Source organism: Aphelocoma coerulescens, chromosome 1A, assembly GCF_041296385.1.
Source record: "Aphelocoma coerulescens isolate FSJ_1873_10779 chromosome 1A, UR_Acoe_1.0, whole genome shotgun sequence".
NCBI classification, from domain to species: Eukaryota; Metazoa; Chordata; class Aves; order Passeriformes; family Corvidae; genus Aphelocoma; species Aphelocoma coerulescens.
In genome coordinates, this window is record NC_091014.1 from 32,985,165 (window position 1) to 33,003,828 (window position 18,664).

The 18,664-nt window shown below is 35.9% G+C and overlaps 1 protein-coding gene across 4 annotated transcripts in view; it reads left to right on the forward strand.

Moving 5' to 3' along the window:
- SLC16A7 (solute carrier family 16 member 7) overlaps positions 1-18,664 on the forward strand; it is an 84,158-nt gene that overhangs the window by 55,943 nt on the left and 9,551 nt on the right. For all 4 annotated transcript variants that reach the window (XM_068998159.1, XM_068998183.1, XM_068998167.1 and 1 more), the window contains exons 3-4: positions 14,973-15,116; positions 16,564-17,376. In XM_068998159.1, coding sequence (XP_068854260.1) covers positions 14,973-15,116; positions 16,564-17,376 — 957 coding nt within the window. The remainder of the gene's footprint in view (positions 1-14,972; positions 15,117-16,563; positions 17,377-18,664) is intronic.

Genomic DNA, 18,664 nt, shown 5'->3' on the forward strand with positions numbered 1-18,664 from the left:
CAAACACTTCTTGCAACATTCTCACTGATGATGGGAATGTGTGCCCTGTTTGGTTTTCTATGTGTAATGCTTTGAAATACCATTAAGAGCTTTAGCTTTTAGAAAACTTTGAAGAAAGTAGTGGTATCCTTACAGGCTTTTATCAATAGTAGCTGCAGATAAGATGAACAGGATTCGTGTGTTTAGTCTTCCTCAGCATAGGCACCTACATCTGATCCAGTTGTCTAGACAACTTCTGTTGTCAGTCAATAAAGATGAGAATTTCTAATTCATTCCTTCCTAAGTTAAATGTCCAAAACACATCAAATAAACTGTACTTTAAAGACGTCTTTGTATTTGAGAGCTAAAAGAATCTAGAGGTCAAGTTCAGATGTCCATTTTGCACAAATCTGAGCTGATGCCATCCTACATGGTTTTTGCCCTATACTAATACATTATATTTTGCTACCTAGAGACCTTGAAATCTAAGAACATTCTTATTAGAGATAAACACCCATGGTTAGTGATTTTGAGCTTGTTGTGTTAAAGGTTTGATTTTCTTCTTTTATCTTGTTCTTGTATGTTGCTTAGGTTGTTGCAATTCTCCCAAGTTCCAGTGACACAGACTCAGTTGCATTAGTTTTGATGTGCTTAAAAATACCTGGTAATTTTAAGACCACCTTTTTAGTTTGTAAATTGTCTCTTATCTTGCAATGACTTTCCTCATACCTGTAATTCACTTTCTTCCATAACCAGCTGAGAAAAAACACTACTAGGAGAATAACTGGCTTGTCTAATAAATAATTGGCCAGGTTTGCATTCTTCTGTAGCTGATTATAAGCTGATAGAAATCTATGGATCTGTTATATTTTCTTATGTTCTGTGAATGATTTAAAAGTTAAATACAGTTCAATCTCTTTGTAACAAGATCCCCAAACACTTACCAGTATCAGCTGGCAGCACCAATTTTGTCATTATACAAACCTTGCTTATACTGCTCTCCTATGGAGGAATCCTTTGCTCTTCCTGGAACAGAACTTACTTGGCTGAAATTTTTAGTTCTTTTACAAGGATAAGGTTCTCTGTCCCACACATATTTCTTCCAGATTTGCAGGATTTCCTAGGAACTCTGCACCAGCTTTCAAGATAGGACTGGCACAAGAGAAGGCAGCAGATGTCCTATTTGGCCTTCCCTAGAAGGTGGAGTTATCTTATGTTCTTGGAAGTAAAATTTCATTCAGAAAAGCTTCTAGAGCAGTTCTGGTCTAAATTGTTTGAATTATTGGCATATAAACAACTGGCAGAATTAATCTCTCCATATTGTGGCATTGCTAACTGTATGTAATAGAGTGTATGAATCTGCTATTACTTGCCTCATCAGAATAGTTGTAATTTTCAGAGCAGCAAGTAAATGAACAAAGTGCAGGAGGTTTTCCTTCTGGATATTTAACTTAAAGACTGTCTTTAGAGGAACTATAAAATCCATAAGAATCCAAGAATCCATAACTGTTATCATGAAACATTTAATTAAGGAACATAAAGGTTTAAAGATGGAGAGAAGGAACATTTTCACTGATGATGTTACGCTCTTATCAGGGACATCTAAAACAACTGACTGGAACTCCATTCCAAGTATGGGCATTGGTGCTTATCCTGCAAGAAATACTTCATTTTAAATACCTTAGCTATTTCATAAAATTCAAAGGTTTTTTTTTTACCTACCTAAAGTCAACATATAAGTATGTTAATATATTTATGCCAATATGTTCATCCTTAGGTGTTTGCAACATCAAGATTTCTTGACAGTGTCCCTTCAATTACTTAAGTGATCGCAGAGGCATTCATTAAAATCTCATTTTTCTTTATATTCACCTTAAAAAGACATGATCCATAAATGATTCATATCTTTTTCCCCAAATAAAATATAAATAAAATATAGAATACTAGCTTTAAAAATTTACAGCATTTAAGCAAAGCTGGTGGTATTCACTTTATTGAAGTAATCGTTTGATAAAACTTTTGACTTATTTGTTAGTAAGCTTATCTCTGCTTTGTAAATGGAAAGCAAAAATCTAAGGACACAGTAGAATTTCACCTTAAGTATGAGTCTCTTAAATTCAGTTTTATTTTATTGGATTCCATAGAGTTCTGGTGCTGCAAAGTGCACTGTGGAGTCAAGAATCAGACACTTGTGACTATGAGGATTATTCTGGTTATTCATTGAAGCAACAGATTCTGTAACAAAACACTTCCAGATAGTGACCTTAAATTGTATGACTCTAACATGGGAACAGAAAGTAGTCAACATGGGAGATGATTCTAAGGAGCTCATGTTCCCTTGCATGAACAACCACTTTGGCTTAACATGTTTCTGTTGGAATAGAAAGGTACAGAAAACCAAAAAAAAAAAAAGTTTGACAAAACAAATAAACAAACAAAAACCCAACAAAAAATGCCCACAAGCCGCTGTGTCCTATGGGCTAGACTTGGAGGACTACACCTCACAGAATGACATGCTGCAGTTCATCTCAGAGAAAGGTTCAGTGTGTATTAGGTGACTGCATATACAGTAATGAAAAGCACAGTCCAGAAATTGGGCTTATACTAAAATAAGAAAGTGTAGAGTTGCAAGTTTTCTAAGACTGTTTGGTAATGAAATGCAATATGATACCTAATAACCTTGAACAAAATGTTTGTAATTATTTTGAGCTAAGAGGGAGAATTAGTTCATTGTAATGCCCCATGGTTATATTTTTAATTTGTTTATTTATATGGCAGAAGACATTTGAGATATTTCAGAGTGACTTTTTTGAAGAGTTTTAATTTAACTGGAAATTTTGAGGCTTGAAATTTTTATTTCAGATTGGGAATAAAATGGATGTTAAAGCATAAAGTTGGTTCATGCAATGATTGTTTTAATTTTCTATATTATTCCTTAAAAATCAGCTAACATGTCACACACTATATGTGGGAGTGCTTCTCTTGTCTTTCACACAGCATCATAGTTTATACCTGTGCAAAGAGTGTGCAAGGCTGCATTTGCCATTCTGATTTAGAAGCTCTTCATATTTACTTACTCAAATGTAAACAGTAACTTGAGTGCAAAGCACTTGACCCTGTGCTCAGAGAAACAGAGCTGAAGTGGAAAATGGGATTAAGACAAGAACAAATTTGTATCATGGAATTTCTTCCAGATTATTTCACCTGATGTCATAAAAAAATTACCTGACAAGGTGTTCGGATATACACATTGCCTAGATCAAAGTTCTGGCTAATTGCTTTCCAGTAAGATGTATTAAAAATTGCTAAAGAAACATATTTCCTCCTGTAGGAAGAAAGTATTACTTTCCTCAGTAAACCTAAGTAATATTCTCCTCACAGGCACACAAGGTAAATCTTTGCAGAAGTAGGTATATTTCACTGGATTATTTTAATGTGTTCTTGCTGAAGGATGTCAAGATAATTCTTTAGTTGAAAGGTGGCTCCAGAAATGCACAATGCTTAGGCAGTATCTGTAATACAAATCATGAGAAGCCTGTATTTTAATGGGCACTAATTTATTCTGAATTTATGATGTATCACAATCATTAGAAGGAAGCTGCTTCACATTACTAGGTGGAGAATGAGGTTTCTGCCAGTGGCAGGTTGTTTTATTTCTTCACAGCAGGTAAAAAAAACCTCCCTTGTTCAAAAGCCATGCAAATACTATCTTCAAGTGCAACAGGGTGGGACTAGGTCACCAAGCCACTTCATATTGCTTTTTGAAGCAGAGCTAAAATACTCCTTGTTCATGTAAGCAGACCCAACCTAGACTTCCCCACCCACACATTTTCAGAAAACCTTGTCTATGGAGGTGTATCCTCTGCTGCTACAAGAGAAAGGACCATGTAGAGAATGTTATAAACATTGTTTCCTCTCTAGTCCAGCCAAAATGCAAATGCCATAAAGGCCTTTGTTCAAGTCCCTCATAATATATTTCTTTTCCATTGTCCAAGCCCCAGGCTTCTTCTACTAGTTTTTCATGACTCTTTGACTCTTAACTTGGTCATAATTCATGATAATTTTGATTGAGTCTACAAAGTAAATGACAAGTGACAATACACAGAGAACATCTAAAAATTTGAAAGATCATCAAGTAAAGCTCTTTCTAATGTAGATTCTAATGTAGGAAATCTAGAAGTGACAGCTCAATGGCAAATTCAACTCTGATGAGAAAAAAATATGTGAGGTGGGTATGGGAATATGCAGAGATAAACTGAACTACTCAGATGTAAAGATTTAAAAAATGTATCTGATTTCTCCTTCAGTTTTACTGGATAGAGTTATTCTGAGTCATGTATTTGGCTGTAAGAAGGCTAGAGAGATGCAAGGAAAATAGAATGAGAAGAAATTAGAAGCCACTCTTAAATTATTGATTAATCAGTAAATATTTTCCTGAATATTATTTTTAGAAGGCAGTTAAATTTGGGTTGTCTTAAATTTAAGTAAATTGGAAATAGTAGGCTCATAAAATGGTTGGGTTGGAAGTCTTTGAGAATTTTGTATGTGTTGACTGAGTTGTCCTCAAAGTTTCCACTTCTTTTAGGATGTAATAAAGGCTACTAATTTGAGCACATTTCCAATGACAATGCATTGAAAAATGAAAAACATCACATAAATCGTGTTACTGTTTTGGATCAAGAGTTATTTTGACAACTTTTGGCTGCTCATTATTCTAATTTTGATTTTTTTTTTTTATCATGTTTCTAGGCATTTAAAAGTTTATATTACTTTTAGTCTTTTTGATCAGGAAGACAATTATTCGGCGTTAGTTTACATATTATTCTATAATTTAACAGATTTTTCTCAATATAAACACGTTATTTTTTCATTTGTTTGAAAACAGGGGAAAAACCAAAGCAAATGAAGCTTCACAAAGATTCCCAGTTTTAATTGGCAACTGAATGTATTTTGAAAAATAGTGGGAAAAATGTAATTTCTGTGTCTATTATGATCCCATTAATACACTACTACTGTCTGCACTTACACTCTAAATAGGTGCCAAAAACCAAATAAATTCTCTTCCCCCTTCCGTTTTACTGGGTTTTTTTCGTCATTTCTCTTCCCCTCACTCTTCCCATTTCCCCTTTCCCTCCCTGTTCCCATTCCCTCAGCACATAGGGAAATACATATTATTAAACATTTATTATATTACTAAATATAATATTATCAAAATATTTAGAAATGTTCTAATTTATGGTTTGTAAAGGAATTTGGGAAATTGTCTCACTTAGGCTTCTAAATGTTAGCACTGAAAGCCACCAAATTTTATTGGATATTATTAAAAGAATATAGTTTAAAAGATTAAATAATGATTTACCTTTTTTTTCTAAAAAATAGTGTTTAAGCCCGATGATACTAATGTGTTAAATGCATTTGGAAATAATCTTACAATGTTATTGACAATGGCCTAAATTTGATGACTTCTCTGGACACTTCCATGTTATGAATACATCCAGATTTATACTTCTCATCACATTTATTCTAAGTATGTAGATGAGATTTAATGATCCACTCATGATCCATAATTCCCAGTAAGTGGTCCACAGAAACATCATAGGTAGTAGATTCAGTATTTTCAATTTGAAGTTTAATTATACAGGGCAAAATTGGGACCAGAAAGGAATATGATAGAAGAACAACTGAGAAAAAGCAAGTGTTTGGTGCTTTCTCTGAAATTACATATTATTGCCTGTAACAGTATATAAGGAATCATTTCCAAGTTGAGTTAGTTATAATATTATTCTAGAAGAAAACAAATAAACTGTAGGATGAGGTGCAGGATGAAAATGAGATATTGTATGAACTTTATTATGATGGGCAACTTGTAGAAGACAGAGAAATCCAAATGACAATATTAATCTTAACTGAAGCTGGCTGAACTTTTCAGTTCAGATAATGAATGCATTATCTGAAAAATGTACTGATTTGAGTTGGAGACAATATACCCTATATTCCAAAGAACTATTCAATAGCCTGGGCTATTGTATTTGTTACGACTTTTTGCTCTCTAAAATTCTGCTAGGCAGAATTGACAAAGTTGATTATTCTGCTTTCAGGAAAAGTAGCCAGGGATTTTTAAGTAGGGGTATAAAAATAATGACTGATAATAGGGAATACTAAATAGGAAGTGGTGATTAACGAACATTTACAAATATTGTGTTCACATGTGCATACACAGATTTTTAGAAGACAGTAATTCCTCAAAGAGGAAGGAAGTAAGAAGAAAATGAAAACCTTTGTAACTATGCAATAACATGGTTTACGAAAAGTGTCTATGAGGAATTAAAATAAATATTTGCATGAACTCTTCAGTTTGGTTATTCTGTCTTTTTTTTTGTTTTATTTTGATTCTTTGATTCAGACAACTGATTCCCAACAGTTGTCTCTTAGATTAACTACATGTCTCTTATTTTCAAGTTGCTATATTTATAATTGTTACAGTGGTAGAGTGTAACCTCTGCCTTTTTTTTTCAGTTTCATAATCTTCAGAAAATCACCCCGCCTTTGTAACAGCAGAATATACAGAACTTGTTTGGCAATCTGGTTCACAGTTAGCAAGCTGTAAAGACAAGTTTGATAGCTAAAAATTGTAACCTGCTTTGGAAAGGCACAAAGTACTGAATACTAAGTCTTCGATGAGAAATTTCCAAGTTCTTTGAAAGTGAAAGAATGAGTTCAGAAGGTTTTGGGTGAAAAATACTTATATATGGGCTAAGTGCCTTCTATTATCCCTGGAAAAAAACAACCCATTTTTATCATTGAGTCCATCAATCAGATGAGGGAAAGCATTGGGTATTTTTGGTTTTATGAGTGTCTTTGTGTGAGCATGTTGTCTCCATGTCTGACCACAGCAGTTCTTTAATAAGATTGTTTTTGAGACAGAAAAACTATTAGATAGAAATACTGGTTAGCCTAGTTTCTGATTAGTAAACCTCTGGAAACCTCTAGTTTCTGATTAGTACTAATTTCCCTTTGTTCCCTGAAAGTAGACCTAGTAGGATTTTTTTTAAATATTCAAAAAATGGGATGCTTTCTGTTCATGTGCTCAAACACAGAATTGAACTTAGGCTTTCATATCAGCCATCCACAAAGAATAACACTCCAAAGATGATACCTCTAAAAAAACCCAACTGCACATTTTCATGAGAACATTTGAGTTATGACTCATGAAATACCTTAGAGTCATGCCTCATGACATTCCTAATGAATCCCTGAAAGAAATGGAAATTTAATTTATTATTACCTTCTGTAGTGTATATTGCTGTAGATAATTACATTTACTAATATTTATATATTAGTATTATTATCTTTTCTGTATTTCCAGGAGGGAATAGTGAATAAGTCCTTGTTTGGTTTTTCATTTGAAGGAGAAGTAGCTTTTAATGGCACAGGTTCATTGTGCATTTAACAGTAACATTATTTAAGTGAAATGCCCACACATTTTTTGAGTCAGAAAAGCTATTTTAAATTTAGAATCATGCAAGCCTATGACATCTTGAGGACTTAATTGCTGTTAAATACTAAGCTTTAAAATTCATTGTCTTTTCTTCTGCAGAAAATTTTCATTAATTTTTCCCAGTACCTCATTACTTGCCACTTTCCAATTTTCTAATGTTCACGTTGATACATTACATGCTCAAGTTACAAGCTGGTTGCTTTGGTTTTCTGTGGAGAAATTAACTTTTTTCTGAGAAGATTATTTGCAATGCACATATCATGCACTGATGCTATTTCCTGCTATCCCCTTTACAGAGGCATGCAGGCCATTGTTGGAATAATATGTACTTGGTGTTACAGTGTCTCTGTTTATCACTCTCTTATAGGTGCTTTTGTTCCATCTCATCATTAGCTTGTTCTCTGCTTTCTTCTTTCTTGTTTCTTACCCTTTTCTAAGTTGAAAGACTAGTTTTTGAAAATATGTATGCATGGGCTTCACTCTCTACTCAGTGATATTGAAGGTAACAGGAAACCAAATACAAGGAAAGCTTTAAAAAATACTGAAAGGTTTTTCTGCATCTGATTTCTGTTAATAATAAAGATGTCAATGTGAAATTTGGGCAGTTAATTTTGTGACAGTACTTTTTTAGCCAATGACCATATATATGTTTCTGAAATCTGCTGAGTGTTCAGTAGCTCATAGAATTACACTTATTTCCTACTAAATATGATGAAGTTTCATACTTCTCGTTTCAAAAAAATGTCATAATTTATCTTAAAGTCTTCTGCATTTTGATCAAGTGTTTTAGTCTTTCATGAAAAAAATTCTGCAGCGCAGCATGCAAAACATAATTAATATAAAGCATTGATGCATATCCATGTAAATAATAATCAGCATGGCTACTCCTTGATTAAAAACTGGGCATTTTCCCAACTTTTTAAAATTCACGGATCTAGAGCAATTTGCTAACTTGAAGACATTTTCTAAATTACGTGGTCCATAACTCCATACATATTTGCGCCCTAATGAACAAGAAAAATCCTGCAAGCCAAACAAGAGCTTTAATCAAAATATGTAAAGCCCTTGATTCATGTCTCTGATGTATTGCTAGAAAAAAAACAAAATACCAAAGCAGATCAAGGGTTTGTGATTCCTCCATAAAAGCAATACATGCAAGAGCAAGTACCAGCACCACTGATTGCTAATTTTGTTTCTCCTGAACATTTCAGGAAAAAAACAGCTGATATTTGTAGTCAGACATATGTGTTTCTGACTTGAGCACTTCACTTCAAAACTTGGAGACATAACCTTTTTAAGAGGAGGAACCATGAGGAAGCAGCTGGAGTGCTTAGCATTCTTCCATCAGTCAAGCTCCTATGTGTAACCCCACACACAATTACTGCATTTCTCCTAAGGAATAGATGAAGGTCAAATTAATCTTTTAGAGATTAAAAGATAAAAACTTGATAGAATACAAGGCCTCTTCAGGACACAAGTGAGAATGTGAGCATTCAGGGTAATGACACTGAGAGCAGGGGAAGTGGAGAGCAAGGTTTGATGGATAGTTGAATGAGTGACTGTATCGTCCCTGGCAGGTTGAGCTTTTAGCTGCTGAGCTCTCCCAACTCATAGATTAATAACCCTAACTCAGTGTTACACATTTCTGTTTGGTGGTATTTGCTGCAAGTGCATTTTTTCTCGTTGTTAGTGTTTGTCAGGGTTTCTGTGTTATCTAGGTTTATGGAATCGGTGCAGCCAGTTGTAAATGTTATATGAAATGGAAAAAAAAATACAGCCAAATGCACAGAAGAACTACAGAGAAAACTTTCCAACAATTCTTCAACTAATTTACCTTCATTGCTGTTACACAAATACATAGGATGTGTCAGAAATGCAAGGTTGTCATTCCCAGAAACATGATAAATACAAATATACAAAATAATACAAAAATAGTTGAATGACATTTTAATATTTTTTTTCTGCCTAAAGCCTGTCCAAGAGTACTGATAGAATTTAGCCAAAGGTTTTTGAATGAGAGATAGTATTGCCACAGAATGCATAATATTTTGACTTGGTCCTCCTTGAGAAAAACAGCATATTTTGTAAGTATTTTCCAAGTTAATGAACGGGTTTTAAGCATTTTGAGTTCCTTTTCCTCTGAATACCAGAGATAGGATTCCAATAGTAGTACTAAGTACTTGCTTAAAGCCTTTGTGATTGGAGGAGTTTTTGTTAGAAGGCTTTGTATTTTATTAAAAAAATAAAAAAGGAAAGAGAAAAAGAAAGTTGGGCTGATCTTAGCAAATAGTTTATACTAATATTAATTCTTGGAGCTCCTTGGGCTTTTCTAGCCTTCTAGGAAACAGAAATAAAAGATAAACCTTGACTGGAAAGACAGCTGCATTGACTCTGCAGAGCAGATGGCTGAAAATGTGTTTAAACCACTTGACTTGACAGGATGCAATCTACAATGTAACATTAGTGCAATTTGAAATATTATTAAATATATTTGCAACTTCTTTCAGCAATTCACTTGATTTAAATAAATGTCATAGTGTTCAGACTGAGTCATCTCATGTTGCTTTGGGTTGATGACACTATGAACACTGTAATGACATTGTCAATATATGATAAAAAAAATTACCTTTTTATCAGGAAAGTTTATCTCTAGTTCCATACTAAAATTCATGGAGGTAGCAAAATAAAAAGCATAAATGCACTGGTAATATGCAAAATGAGCAACAGAATGATCTTTAATTCTATCACTGTATTACAACAGTGAGAAATCAAACTAGGACAAATGGAACAGCTCCTCCTAGAAGCTAAGGCACATGGAGAACAGGGAGGTGATTCAGGACAGCCAGCATGGCTGCACAAAAGGCAAGTCCTGCCTGACCAACCTGTTGGCCTTCTATGAAGGAGTGACTTTATCTGTGGACAAGGGAAGGTTTACAGATGTAATCTCCCTGGATTTCTGTAAAGTCTTTGACCCGATCCCCCACAACATCCTTGTCTCTAAATTGGAGAGAGATGATGAGTGGACTCTTAGATAGATAAGGAATTGGTTGGACAGCCACGTCCTGAAGGCTCAGGGTCAATGGCTCAGAGCCCTGATGGACAACTGTGACCCATGCTGTCCCTCAGGTGTCTGCACTAGGACCTTATTTAATATTATAGTAAATTATAATATTTAATATATTCATTAATGACAGGGATGAAGGGATCAAGTGCACCCTCAGCAAGTTTGCAGATGACACTGAGCTGAGTGGTGCAGTTGACACACCTGAAGCACAGGATGCCATCCAGAGGGACCTGGACAAGCTGGAGCAGTGGGCCCCTGGGAATCTCATGTGGTTTGGCAAGGCCAAGTGCAAGGTGCTGCACCTGGGTCGGAGCAACCCCGGTATCAACACAGGCTGGGGATGAACAGATCAGAGCAGCCCTGCTGAGAAGGACTCGGGGGTGCTGGTGGAGGAGAGGCTGGACATGACCCAGCCCTGTGTGCTTGCAGCATAGAAAGTCACTTGTGTCTTGGGCTGCATCAGAAGAAGTGCGGCCAGCATGGCGAGGAAGGGGATTCTGCCCTTCTGCCCCTCTGCTCTGCTCTGCTCTGCTCTGCCCCTATACTCTGCAACCTGCAGTGCTGCACCCAGCTCTGGGGCCCCCAGCACAGAAAGGACATCGACCTGTTGGATCAAGTCCAGAGGAGACCACCAAGATGATTAGAGGGTTGGAGCATCTCTCCTGTGAGGAAAGACTGAGAGAATAGGGAAAAGAGGCCTGTGGGGTGGCCTAATTGTGGCCTTCCAGTGCCTGAAGGGAACCTACAAGAAAGATTGGGAGAGACTTTTTAAAAATTACCTTAAAGGGTCTGAAACGAGATGACTTTTAAAGTCCCTTCCAACCCAGGCCATTCTATGACTCTGATGGTATGATTTAGTTCCAGCCCCCCTGCCACGGGCAGGACACCTGCCACTAGACCAGATTATTCAGAGCCGCATCCAACCTGGCCTAGAACACTCATGGGGAGGGGGCATCCACAGCTTCTCTGGGCAACTCCGTCCAGTGCCTCACCAGCCTCACAGGGAAGATTTTCTTCCCTACATCTAATCTAAATGTACTGCCTACATCCACAATTTCTCTGTGCACAAGTGCAAGTAAATGCTCTCTTGAGCCATTGAGACAGAACTTAGGTGTCACACTATTATAGACTTTGTATGAAACATCATAAACAGCTCCAAAATGCATGTTCCCATCTCTGCTCACACAGCTGAAATGACTTTTGCCATCTTTCCTTTGGCATAATGACAAACAATGTGAAAAGTGGCTATCTTTTCTTTTCTTCTGAAGCACAGCCCTTCCTGAGACTGTTTTTCAGTGGCACTGGTCACAGTTGCTGTCTTATACCTTCTCACAGCCTGGTCATTTGCCTGAAACAAAAAGATAGAAAACAAAAATACAGCTGTGAGAGTGTTAGCATATTATGATAATGGTCTTAAATTTGGTTTAGGGAGTATGCAATCTTTTGTGGCTGATGGTTTGTAGGTGTTAAGGGAGAGATCAGAGTAAATATTCTTGTGGGTCTCCTGACTTAACATCTGTTATGCAGTTACTTCAGGCTTCAGGAAAGCAGATACAGAGATCCTTTAGTGCATTAACATACATTAATGTATAGCAAGATTTTGGCAGTTTAATAGTATTTAAACAGCTTAATCTTCCTTTGTCTAAAAAGAAAAAATACACAAGGAATATAGACCCATGCTGGCACTTGAGCATTGCTTAAATAATAGTACGAGATGTTAAATGTGACTGAAATTTGTACAAGGTTATAAAAAATAAGATGGCAGGCAAACAGCTAGAATTTATGTCGATTCTATGTTAAGGTATGAATATGCATTATTTTATGAGACTTTAAAACCAAGTGTATGCACAGATGTCAGAATAAAATGTTTAACCTACTTATCACATTGGAAGAGTTCCTAGACACTCAGGGAGCTTAAACTTGCTTTCTGGCTTATAGAACAATTAATATTTCTCACATGCACAAATTTTAAATCAAAATACTGGAATAGCCATAAAGAAAACCTCAAATTAAGTGGAGATTAATTTCGTTGTAAATACACATAATTAACTTAAAGAAAATATCTCAAAGACAGTATTGTGTTTAAGGGTTTTTAAATTCATCATATATTCCAGATTTATGTCATTTGGAAGTATAGAGTCAGTCTCAGACATCTTTGCCTTTCCTCTGGTGTCTGTATCTACTACCTACCTACATTAATACATCCATATTTGAGCTCAGCTATTGGGTCTTGTAGGTGAAGCTAACATTAGGTGCATTGATCTGGAAAGCTGTAACTTACAGTGCCGGTCTAACTGCCACAGTGAAGATCTGCAGAGATGCAGTTTTCTTGTTCCTGATGAGCAACTGTCTGTTAACAAATACTAAACAAATTTTTCATTTTCAATTTTGCAAATACTTCCATTTCATCACAGGAAGAAGAACTGGAAAATCATTTTAAAAATAATTTTAAAAATCATTATTTTGATATCTCTTAAGTGAATACTGTTACTGTGTTTAGCAATAACAATTATTTTTTTTAATTGCCTTAGATGTAATTTATTTTCAAAATTATAGCTGTTACTTGATATTGGAATGAAACTTTGAGTTAAAAAGAGATTTCCAGTTAAAAGGGTTTTTTTTTTTTTGAGTCAGAGGAATTATTTATATTGTTTACATATTGCAAAAGGGCTTGCTTTCTAACTCAAACATGAGCCCAACCACTGATTTTCCAAACGTAGCTCTATAAATAAAAATGTGTTTCACTGCTTTCTTCATGTGGTCTCAAAGGGAAAGTCTTGCTTGTCACAGTTCTGCTTAGTGATTCCCTCAAATGGAAATGAAGAAATGTTAGGTATGTCATCATATAAGCTGTCAGTTAATGTTTTAGTGCTTCATAAGTGTTCTAAAGTCTTTTAAAAAATCACAGGGCTGTTGTCGGTTAGGGTGTCCATTCCATGCTGTGGATATTTAAGTCTGTTGGCTTCAATATACAGTTATGCCTAAGACTCCTGGGGACTCAAGCTATTTGATGAATATACAAACTGAGATCCAAACATCACTCAAATCTTTGCTTTCCAGTCAAGTTAATTTCAAGTTGATTTCTGTATTCATGAGCTGTTAGAAAAGACAGACAAGCACAGGCCAGTTCTATTGTAGAAGCTTATTTCCTTAAGGAAGGAAGCTAAAAATTGATCATTTGGCATATCCTTAAGACTTCTGTTGTGGATATGCAAATAGTAATTAACATTTGCAGTCTATCAATAATAATACTGTAATACATTTAAAGTAATTTGAAGAGTGAAGTCCAAAATATAACTGTGCCTATGAAAGCACACTTAAATTTCATTGGATTTGGCTTTTCACAGCGTGAAGTTTATTCCTTCAGATATTTATAAAAACAGATACTTAAAACTGTCACCAGTACAGTGAATAACTTGCAGTGGACTCAGATGCAAATCAAGGTGTTCGACTTCATGCTAGGCGCCAGCTCTATCTTAAGTTTGAAATGCTTTGCTTTTTATGATGTTGGGTTTTTTTTTTTTTGTTTGTTTGTTTGTTTGTTTTTATTTTTAAAAATTTTTGTATTGGATAAGTTTCATTATTGCAAAAGTAAGACTATTCGTAGTGGTTTGGGCCAAATATAGTGTAATCAGATGCTATGCAGGTTTACCTAAAGAGCTTTGACAACCTCTTAATCTTGATATGTAGCACACCATCTATTCTAGCCATGGTTGTTCAAAAACATATAATGTATGTCATGCTAAATTGCACGTTAGCTGTTTGGTTAGTATGGATGTAATTATGCCATAAACTGAATTGCAATTGAAACTGAAAAATGAACCTGCAGCAATATTTTAAAAGTTTATAGGTCTTTATGCTAAACCACATTTTAGATTTTCTCAGACAGCCTATAGTCATCTTACTGCCATTAACACTCCCCTCTTGATGAGGCAAGGGAAAACAAGTCTCAGGGGCCAGAGATTTATGTTCTGGTTTGACAATATTTTTAAGCCTGTGTGTGGTTCTAAGTGCAGGTGCAGGACATGCTACAGTATTAAGTAATTTTAGTCGGCTTGCCAGAAGCTTCCTCCTGCTCTGTGGAGTTTTGATACCAGTCTCATACTTGAAATTCTTCAGTCCTTGCACTTTCAAAACTTCCATTGACCAATCTCGGTATTGATTGTTTGTGAGCTGTAACAATCCCTCTTGCTTGTCTGATGTCTTTAATCTTTTTATCCATCTCCATAACTAATCAATATTTATATTGTCGTGGAGGCAGTATATCCACATCTAGTCTTGTGTCTGCAAACTCACAAAGTTTGTTTATAAGACAGATTGGTATAGAAACAATTTAACATTTTTCCAGATGGAAGAGGAAAGCATTTCAACACGTTGTAAATACAAAGATAGAGTTACCTGTTACCTGAAATTGCATTTTCTTTCTACCAGGTCCCATAAGCAGCATTTTGGTGAATAAGTATGGTAGCCGGCCTGTGATGATAGCAGGGGGTATCCTGTGTTCATTTGGAATGATTGCATCCTCTTTCTGCAATAGTGTCCTTGAACTCTACATATGTATCGGTGTGGTTGGAGGTAAGAGTCCTGTATAAAAGGTTACATTATATTATGTTCAATTGAACTATTTCTAATATTGTTCTACAAATAAGCCTCACTGATCAAGAGCTTTTTGTGTACAGATGCAATCCAAGAAGGCAGTAAGATCTGTTAATTTCAGCTACCTGAAATTAACTGGTATGATGTTGAATTTTTTGTAGGATAATACAGAAAAAACTGATGAATTTATTCAATAAATACTGCATATATGAATTCACATTCATTGTTTTAGCTTTCAATCATGTTGCACTGCAAACAGAGTGGCAGAGGCTAGCCAAATTCTAGTAGAATTGTGAAAGCTTGTACCAGCTTCCTGTAGGTCTGTACATACACATACTGTCACAGAAAAGTATAACAACTTTCAGTTCAATAGTTTTCTGTTTAAAATCACCCAGGGTCAATCACCAAATAAAATTATTCATAATCATCTATCAAAGGTCTGAAGCAATGAAGTAAAGTTATTGTCATGCCAGTAAATTAAAGAATCTCCTTATCAAAAGTTGTGGATTTTTTAAAAATTCCCATCACAGAATAAGGAAGGAGAGGTGCATATGGGCAGGTAATAAATGAATGAGATAATATTTGAATATTTGGGCTCATCTTCCTTTATGTTGGAACTAAAGGAGTCCTTCTTTCTTCAGTGATTAATCCTTAAATCTCTTATTTTTGACATCCTAAACCTTGTACCTATTGAAAGAGTAAAGTCAGAGTCCAGGAATGGGCCTATTAGGGAAGAAAGCATCTCTCCTGTACCATCAAGCAGATCCATATTAGAGCTTATAGCTTAGATGTCTTAATACAGAGAGAAGGCCTAGAGGTTCAGCTTAGGGTTGTTTATACACTCAGCTGATATGGATGGGTGGCCTGCTCCCATGTATGTCCTTTACAATTCCTTAATAGTGACCTGGGGAAGGGGAACTGAATGTGCTGGAAAATAATTTGCCATTTTATGTTCCAGTTTTGCAGACAAGTTGGATCTTAATTAGGGTTGGAAATAAGAAATTAGGAGATTTATGCATTTAAATAAACCCTGCATTCATTGTAGCTGAGGTGACATTTAATAGCTTTTGTCAAATGAGCCAAGAGAGAATTGTATTATACCTTAGCAAATATAAAAATGGTGAGTCAAGGCACTGATACCATCATTCATCTGTATGTGATTCTTCCGTCTCTATTACTGCTGAAACAGAGCAAGGAGTTTTGGCTTTCAATGCAGTGCTACAGGGGAAAAATGACCAAATGCCACCCTTACATAGCCTTGGTTTAAACACTCACAGAGGCTGTATTTCATTCTCTGATGCTAGTTGGTTTCTGTACTGAGAATCACTGGATTGGATATTGGTCATTTTAAAAATAATTTGAAAGAGGTGGGGTATGCTTTTCACTGCATGACCTGCAATAATATTGTCTTTTATGTGTTGTTTAGGTCTGGGTTTAGCATTCAACTTACAGCCTGCCTTGACCATGATTGGCAAGTATTTCTATAAGAAGCGTCCCATCGCTAATGGATTGGCGATGGCTGGAAGTCCAGTGTTTCTGAGCACATTGGCACCTCTCAATCAATTCCTCTTTAATGCTTTTGGCTGGAAAGGAAGCTTTCTTATTCTGGGAGGACTTCTTTTGAACTGCTGTGTGGCTGGGTCACTTATGAGACCTGTTGGACCAAAAAAAGTCCCTCCTGTGAAAAAAGATGTTGAAAAAGGCACAGGAGATTCTGCCTTGCACAAAAACAACAAGAAGTCTTGTTGGCAAACTATGAATAAGTATCTAGATCTGTCCCTCTTCAAACACAGAGGGTTTCTGATATATTTGTCAGGAAATGTCATTATGTTTATTGGTTTCTTTGCTCCAATAGTATTCTTGGCTCCTTATGCCAAGCACAAGGGAATTGATGAATATTCTGCTGCATTTTTGCTCTCGATCTTAGCCTTTGTAGACATGTTTGCTAGGCCTTCCATGGGACTTGTAGCAAACTCCAGGTTTATCCGGCCAAAGATTCAGTATTTTTTTAGTTTTGCTGTCTTGTACAATGGCGTCTGTCATATCTTGTGCCCTCTGGCAAAAAATTACACTGGCTTGGTGATATATGCTGTGTTTTTTGGGTTTGCATTTGGAATGGTTAGCAGTGTTCTTTTTGAGACATTGATGGACCTTGTTGGAGCTGCCAGATTTTCCAGTGCAGTGGGACTCGTCACCATTGTGGAATGTTGTCCTGTGCTCATAGGCCCTCCTCTAGGAGGTAAGAATCTATTTCTTCCTGTTTTTTCAGACATTACAGCATAAACTTGCAATGTAACATTGAATTAATATAAACACTGTTCTTTATGTTATTTAATGGTTTCACTGTGACTAGAAATGTACTGTAACAGCCTGATAGTAAAACGTAACTGCATCAGTTACTTTTCTCCAACCTAGGGGCAGCTTGAAGAGTGCTCATTTACGCTTGCTTAAACAACTTTAATTTGTCTAAACAGAGAGAATTGCCATTTCCAGAGAGAAAAAAATAGCAGAAAGGTGTCAGAAGGAACACAGGCATGCTCAGTTGTTCAGGCAGGGTGCTCACACAGTGGATTCCATCATGGTGCTGTGGAGCATTGCGCCCTGGCATGATTTCCCACCCTATCTCTGCTCACAGCCAGTCCTTTAGCCTGTTTCTGTAGCCAAAAGATACAGGCAAGGCAATTCAGAGTGTGAACTGGCTGAAAGATCAGTGTTGCCAGCCTCTGTCTTTCAAGTGTAAAGGGAGCTTAAAGGGAGCCTAGCTGTATAGCTTAGACTATATTCGTAACACTTGGGTTTCTAGCAACAAAAATGATGAAGTACAGAAAGTATTTTCTGTTTGCTAGCTTTTTAGTCAGTATTAAGCTGATAGTAAGCTTTGTATTATTGACATTTCTGATGATATAAGATATTAAAAAATAGATGCTCAAATTTTGTTGAGAAGCATTGGTGTGTATCTTGGTGTGTATGTGTTGCAGTATAAGCCCAACAATACGAGAATATAAAGATAGTGAGATTGGCAGCCTTATGAACATATACTATGCTCACATTAGCACTGCCTCAGAAGTCAGCAAGATTATGTGTGCCTAAAATCATTTAAACACACAGAAGTACTTCAAATCACTCTCAGTATTTCTACAAAAATAACATTTTTGTGTGCAATTCTAAATATGCCAAAACAATTCCACTCACTTCAGTACAATAATGTTTTTGCAAATAAATTTTTAATACTTCTAAAGGCATTCCATAGTTTTCTCATCATTTAACATACAGATCCAGTCTGGTAAAGGTAGAGCAAAATATATTCTCACACAGGCTCTTTCTATGCCACCTAGTGGGGGGTCTGAGCCTGTAACCACTGGAGTCCAACCTTTTCAGTCAGGTTCAGCGTCAACTCAAATCTAATATTTATGGAGCAGTAGCTTCCACAGTTATTTATTTTTCAGTATATTAGGTTTTCTGGAGTTTTGGAAAACATTTTTTTGTGCTATAACACTATGAACAATTGATTTAACTTGTTAAACAGA